The sequence below is a fragment of the Phacochoerus africanus genome, chromosome 3 (assembly GCF_016906955.1).
Source record: "Phacochoerus africanus isolate WHEZ1 chromosome 3, ROS_Pafr_v1, whole genome shotgun sequence".
NCBI classification, from domain to species: Eukaryota; Metazoa; Chordata; class Mammalia; order Artiodactyla; family Suidae; genus Phacochoerus; species Phacochoerus africanus.
In genome coordinates this window covers 10,811,068-10,818,675 of record NC_062546.1, presented here as the reverse complement: position 1 = coordinate 10,818,675, position 7,608 = coordinate 10,811,068, and the positions used below count along the sequence as shown (strand labels likewise).

The 7,608-nt window shown below is 42.6% G+C and overlaps 1 protein-coding gene across 6 annotated transcripts in view; it reads right to left on the bottom strand.

The window, feature by feature from the left end:
- Positions 1–440: 440 nt before the first annotated feature.
- The window catches only part of ADNP (activity dependent neuroprotector homeobox), a 33,494-nt gene continuing 26,326 nt past the window's right edge, over positions 441–7,608 (bottom strand). For all 6 annotated transcript variants that reach the window (XM_047770862.1, XM_047770866.1, XM_047770863.1 and 3 more), the window contains one exon: positions 441–5,903. In XM_047770862.1, coding sequence (XP_047626818.1) covers positions 2,793–5,903 — 3,111 coding nt within the window. In that variant the 3' untranslated portion in view covers positions 441–2,792. The remainder of the gene's footprint in view (positions 5,904–7,608) is intronic.

The window sequence follows — 7,608 nt, the reverse complement described above, 5'->3', positions numbered from 1 at the left end:
AACCTGGCGTTTCTTTTGTTCTCTTCTGCAGTAGTGTGCATCTTTTTATAAAGTGGGTAGGCATTTGGACCAGACACACAACCACAGAGAGGAAAAAGGAGCAGATCCTTCTCAGCTTAGATCTTAACAGGGATCAAAGAGCTGTTCAGTGGAGACCCTGTACTACCCAATACCAAGGAACCAATGATGGGACAAGAAAATGCTTCAATATGCTGAAAAGGGAGACACTATTGTGCTACTCAGTCTGGCTCTGGAACGAACACATGGCTACAGGGAAATTTGAAGGGGAAAAGTTCTCTGGAATTTGGTTTCTCCTTATTAAATAGAAAATGTACAGAATTATTCAGTCTAAGTTACAGTCCTTCGTGAATTAGAAGGTAGTAAGTATACTGCCAGCTTTTATTTCCAGATTATTCTGAAAGCAAACAGTAGCAACGACATTCTTTTAAAATGGCTTTTATTGAGACACTTTCAGGGCTTCAACATTTCTAGTTGGAAATCTTCATTCCCAATTCCTAGGTGGCTAAACTCTTCTGCATGCCAACAGGGCCCACTCCCACCACCTTAGCAAGGGACATAGACTCTCTTCGCTCAACTATCCAATCCGGAATACCTTTCCCCACCCCCCATTTTGCACACGTCTCTTTAGTACTCCATGAGGGACTAACTTCTCCACCCAGGCCAAATTCTTCTCACCTGTTGTTAATTAGGAAGAGTAATTTCAAAACAAATGTGAGACAGCTTCAATTCAGCTGGTATTACTATCCTCATGTAAGAGAAACGGAGTTTCTCAAAGCCAGTTTTTTGATTTGGTCATCTGTAGCTTAATTTGGGACATACTGTCCCAAATGTTAGCTTGGTGTCCAAAGAATTTATAACCTACATGTACAATGGATTTAAAATAGCTCCATGCCAGCCCCAAACACCCTATCATTACTGTGCTTTCTCCTGTATTCGCTTTGCAAGGTGAGACTTAACATTTGCTGGGGTGGTGTCTAATCTCAGGTAACAAAAGCATTAACAAGATCTTCAATCTTCTGGAAAGTCGCAGAAGTTATGGACACTAGCCACTTCATAACTCTGTAGGCCAACGCCCCTACAGGGTGACTGACCAGCCTCTGCATGGATTGTTATAATTGCCAAATAATGTTGGCCTCATGTTGCCTTACAAATTTGTTCCTTAGTATGGGTTGCTTTTGAGACTCTATGAAGAGCACACACACCACACCAGCTCCCTGCACCTTGACAGCCCTCCAGAGTGTGTGATCTCCAAAGCCTTTTCCTCAGTAGCAAGATGGTCCAAAGTTATAACAAAAGCAGAATGGTTGCCTGTTGAGTACAATTGTTCCCATTATAAGGTGGAAACTAACATTCACTTCATTTAGAAGAACGAACACCAGGGCATGAAGGTTCTGCTTGCAAGTTAATGCTAATTTACGCTTACATCCTTTTATCAGAGACATTTACACAGATAAGCAGGCTCTGCTCTTTAACAAAGGGGAACTGAAAACACTCAAGGATGTTTATTTTAGCAGTTAAAAAGGAAAAAGACAAAACCAAACCAAAGAACTTGTAACAGGTGCCTTGAGAGAAAGCATTCTTTCTGCCAGGGGCAGATCTTGGTCTTCCACATGTTTCCTCAGTGGCTGTGGCGTCCATCTCCATGCTGGCACAAGACATAATGGACACACAGGATTGTAATGTGTAATAAAGCAAATATTTACATTAAGCACAATACAGCAATTTATTTAGATGCTTAAAATGAATACAAAGGGAAATAAAGATCACAAAATTATACATACTACAACAGTGTGTCATATATTAGATGGTATAAATGAATACACCAGGGTGGTGTTTAACTAAAGATAAAACTAAATATCCAAAAGGCAGCCCTCATTGGTTGGCTGCTTCAACACAACACACTTTCATACAGATCTAAAAGGTGTCAAAATTAGTAGCTGCAAAGTCAATTCTTGCATGTGATTTTAGCTTAAAAGATTTCAGAAAACCTCTGAAATACCAGTTTTTGTTTTTGTCAGCTGTAATGTCAAGGATATTCAGAAACAAGAAAAATTCTATAATACAAGAGAGTCCAGATATATATCTTATGTGGCTGGCCTCTGTGGCGAGATTGTACAAGGTTATGTGCAAAAACTAAGGTCTGTCCCGAAGTCCACACTAGCGTAGTTTCAGGCTTTTGCTAGGTCAACTAGATACAGCGCTTATTACACAGCAAGGGTAACACTAAAAAAGAAACCTATGATGGGTACACAGTAACAGTATCATAAGCATCACTTGAATAGGGCTAAAAGACTGTACAAATATACATTTCAACTATTCAGAATGAATACATGGAAAAAAAATCGACTTCCCCAAAGTCTACTATACACATGGGACTGGTAGCTTGTATGCTGGCCCTACACTACCATGTGAATCAGGAGAACGCGTCTTAAGGACATCCAATCAAACACTTTACAGAGGGAAAGAAACGTTGAGAAGGCAGATAAAATAAACCTCTGCTTTTCCTCGTGTGCGTTCGTGAGCCACCAGCTTATTGGTTTTTCACATTTAGTTACTGTGTCTGTCACAGGACGTTCTAAAGCAAGATCAGCCAATCATGTGTCAGAGACTCAGAAATAACCATTGGGACTGCAGTGGCCACATGTCCCCACGGCCTGATGACCCAGCCCTCAAAAGGCAGTACCAGTTAGAACATAGCTTTGCAGTCATACTCAAAGGAGAAGGGAGTTCCAGGCTGCAGCATCTGTCACCAATGCCAGAGAACCTGGCACTCAGGCCTGTTGGCTGCTCAGTTTAACCCCGGTTAAGCTCCCATGCATCGGCTCAGCTACTCCATCAGTCATGTTGTCAAACTGCTCCCCATCCTCACTGTCAATTGTGCTATTCTGCCACTCAATCTGTGGGTTGGATAAGCGCTCATCATTTTCAGTTGCATTCTTCCACTGTGACTGGTCCTTGGACCAAAATCCTTCTACTTTTCCATAGGAACTATTCTTCCATTTCAACTGCTCTCTGTCACCTTGCATGGTAGCCTTTTTTTTGGCAGCTGGCTTACTGCTCCTTGCATCTTCACTCTGGGAAGACTCATCAGACCAGGTTCCTGTTTTCATCTCACATGTGTTGTCCTCAAAGTCCGACACCTGCTGGGAACCAGGGCCGCTCTCAGATGGAGAAGCACCGTCTTTCCACTCAACAACATCGTCTTGGTCAACCTCACTGTCAGAGGCATCATGCATCAGTTTGGTTGGTTCCTCAGTCAAATGAATAGTTTCATACTTTGAACCATCCTCCTCTTTTTGGTCTAGCTTTTCCTCAGATTCTAAAGCATCCTCGGAAATTACCTTCGGTATATGTTCCTCTGGGTTATCATTGGGAATTTTAGGCTCAACTTCAAAAACAGGGTCAAAAGGACTGTCACTTTCATTGGATTCTTCTTCTAAATTTTCAAAACTGTCTGAGGAACTGTCATCTTCCTTCCCAAGGTTGAGTTTTTTGTCAGCAGTTTTACTAGCATTGACTCTGGAATCCTTTTCATCATGATTTTCAAATAGCCACTCAGCATCAAAATCCATCTCATGCTTAACTTTGTTTAATTCTTTCATGTTGAAGCCCAGCAGCACACCAGGCTTATACTTCTCACAGTCTCGGACACACTTCTTTCTCTTGTTACTAAAATGGGAAGCAATGTCACTCTTCCACAACCACAAACTGGCTGCCAGCTTCTCAATTTCTCTCCTGGTGGGATAGGGCTGTTTGTTGAAATATTTTGTTAGGAAGCTTTTCCTGGCTTCATAGGAATCATCTTCATGACCCTTGGGGTCTAAAGCTAAAACAACAGGTTCCTCAGGCTTCTCCTCAAAGAAGCTGGGTGAATCGCTATCATCATCTAATTTTCGCTTTTTTACCAAGGGAAATTCCATCTGCTCGTAAGTGCGCTTCACAGGTGCCAGGCCTGGTGACTGGTTGAGCCGAGAGGGTGCATTTGTCTTGTCTTGGCCATTCTGGGTCTTTCCAACACCCCTGCAGTGGACTAGATGCAGAGTGATAGTCGAGGCGGTCATGTTGCTGGTATACACACCAAGGCAGTGGATGCATTTGTAGGTGAGCTTCTTCTCCACCGGGTGAACGGTCTGAATCACTTGGTGTCTTTCTCGTAAGTGATGTGCAAGTGCATCGGATATGGGTCCTTTGAGGATTGAAAAGCAAAGAGGGCAAAGGGTTTTCCCGACATCTTTTTTATAGGGCACTGCAGCTTGAGGTGAACTTTTAACAGGGATATCTGCCTTTTCCTGAACTTTTGGCTGTGGCTTTGGAGGGACTGGAGGGTTGTTTTGGGCATGGTAAGCAACAGACTCAGCGGGGGCATCTCTCAGGTTGTATGTGGTTACCAGGAGATGGATGTTAGTGTGACTACCCTGCTGCAATGTCAAATCAAAACTCAGCGTGGAATCTGTTTTAGGTCCCATCTCTTCGTCAATGTGAACCATCCGCATGTGTGCCGCCATCTTTTCCACGTCATTGAAAGTTGAACGGCAATATGGACAAGACAGACCATGAATTAACATATGGTTGAGCAGAGTATCTGTGGGCAAATAGCGATTGCAATAGAGGCATTTGCTAGTGAAATTGTGTATTTTCATAATGTAGTTGGCTACTGCCGGGACTTTCTCAGCTTTATGTTCTTTCTCGAAGTGCACACTATAGACATTCTCAGGAAAAAGCTCATTGCAGATTGTACATATCTTCCACTTCTGAGTTGAGGACGTATTGGGCGGGGGAGGGCCAGTGGCAGCTGCGGTAGGTTTGGAACTGGACTGACCTAATACTCTGGATGCCTGTGACTGGGCGAGGGCAGGAGCCTTTAACGGGCCTGATGAGAGAGAAGAGGCGTTTGCAGACTGCAGTGAGTATCTTGCTGGTGCCTGGGTCCTCTGCTCTGACCCAAGCCCATAAGATCTTCCATTTCCACTTGGAAGTAACTGCTTCACTGACTGAGATTGCTGAGGGATGGAAACGGGTGCATTGCCACCCAGACCCAGTCTCATTGACTGACCAACGCCATAGCCCTGGCCCACTGATTTGACTCCATAGTTGTTCTGCTGGAGATGAACATTGGACATCATGTTGACTCCTGTGGAATTTAGGTTAGGCTTTGGTATTGAGAGTCTATTCACCATCTGCTGGGATGGCAAAGATCGGACGTTTCCAGAAGCGAGGGAACCAATTCTTGATTGGAGTCCCAGGCCCTTCTTCTCTTGAGGTTTGGGAGCAATCAGCATCAAAGGTTTGGATCGGGGGACCACCACATTTGTGTGCCCAATCATGGCAGTGACCTGATAGCCTATGCGTTCATGGTCTTCAATGACATGCTGTACCAAAGCTTCGTAGGACTTTGGCATGAAAAGGCATCGCTTGCAGTGAATACTACTTTCTTCCCGGGCGTTTGAGCCTAAGGGGACTGCACCATTGAGTGATTTTTCACCTGCCTTTGCTATGTAAGGTGCTGCCACATGCTGAAAATGTTCCCTGTAAATGTGCTTCCTAACTATTTCATAAAGAGGATCTCGGTAAGTGCACTTCTTACAGTAATAAACAGCTTGCTCTACACTGTCAGCCTGCTTAGGTTTAAGGCCATCGTTTTTGCTTTTATCTTTGAAAGTGCTGAGGCTGCTACTTGGTGCGCTGGCGTTTGGAGCATGAAATATTTTAATGTGTGTTTCCAAAGTCTTTTTGTCTGCATTGAAGGTACAGTAGGGGCAATTAAGGAGAATCCTATTTTCAAAGTCTTCACTATGGACATTCCGGAAATGACTTTTGTAGGCAGAGAAAAATTTTGAAGAAAATGGGCAAGCGCTGCAGCAAAAAGGTTTTGTCCGATAGTCCTAAAGAAAAGAGAAAAAGTAGAAGGAGAATGTTACTTCAGATAGGTAATAACAGGTTCTAGGCTCCCCCCCCCAGAAGAATCTTTTCTTTTTAAGAGATACCACGCTGGTTTTAGAACTGAAACTCTGTAATGCACAGATTAGAATATAGTTTTTTTTTTCCTTTTGCAAAATGCAAAATGAATTTATGGAATATAAACTCAAAAGAGGAAGCTGTTTTAAACTAAACACTTGCTTTGGCATCCCCATTGTAGAAATAGAAACTCCATTCTAAGTTCTTCCTCAATGTTTTAAGAAAAGACCAGAGTCACATTTGTTTTTTGGTTTTAGACAAACTCAACACCCAGGGCTTCAAGATGGACAATTCATAGTTAGGAAGGACAAGAATAAGCTAGGTGCAATCACTTTCACTCTGCAAATCGTTAAGCTGCTAAAGGCTTCAGATTTACTGTATAGTAAAATTTAAGGCCCAGAGTGTTGGAGTGCAATTAGGCAATAGGATACACACCTTTGATCCTCCCCATTATGGAAAAATTTCCATAGAAAAAAAGGCACTTCTTCGAAAATCTCAAAACTTTTTTCCCCTCTGATCGAAGTAGATTGTAGTCAGATTTCACTGTAGATCAAAACACTGATTTGAGAAGTCAGCTTTCTTCTATGAGCTAATAAGCTCTTCCTTCTTTTCAACAGCAGCTTCAAAAGAAGTAATGAAGTGATAGCTGCTTTGATTCAAATTAATAAGTTAAATACAAATTTCCTACAGACTGTGAGGAGTGCAAGGTGTTAAAAAACTAGTGAGGGAAGTTCCTGTTGTGGCGCAGTGGTTAACAAATCTGACTAGGAACCATGAGGTTGCAGGTTCGGTCCCTGCCCTTGCTCAGTGGGTTGACGATCCAGCTTTGCCGTGAGCTGTGGTGTAGGTTGCAGACGCGGCTCGGATCCCGCGTTGCTGTGGCTCTGGCGTAGGCCGGTGGCTACGGCTCCGATTAGACCCCTAACCTGGGAACCTTCATATGCCACGGGAGGGGCCCAAGAAATAGCAAAAAGACAAAACAAACAAACAAACAAAAAAACTAGCGAGGCATCAAAGAGCAACTTACACAACTACGCTCATTAACATTTGCGCACTTGGTCCTCTGAAGCACAAGTTTGGTAAAAGGTTATCATTTTTCCCCTAGAAACCTACTTTGTTTCAGATACTGAGTTGAAACACTCCGCTTTTCCTTAAAGCACGACCCTTCTTTAGTATTTATAAAACAATTAACTAAATGATGTGTCCCACTGGAAAGCTTTCCGTATTTTAAGACTGCTGGTTAATACCCTTCCCTGGGGTATTGATAAGAAAGAACCAGATGACCACATAATCAAATTTCTGCGGTGTAGTTTAATCTAGAATGACAATCACTACTGAAATAGATAATGGTACAGTTTGAACTGAAAATCACTCTTTGTGGAAAAAGACACATCACTTATTTTTGTTGTATCAGCACTTTCTGATGTTTGTTGGCATACTGTGCCTTGGATTATCTACTATTGTTTTTAATTCCACTCTGCCATCCTACAGAGCCACCTATCCCATCCTTCACTTGCTGGTTCAGGTCACTCTGTAGAGGCTGGGTGACAGCATAGATCAATAAGAAAAGTTAAATGCAAAAAAAAAAAAAACCAAAAAACCAAACAAACAAACAAAAAAAAGGGAGTTCCC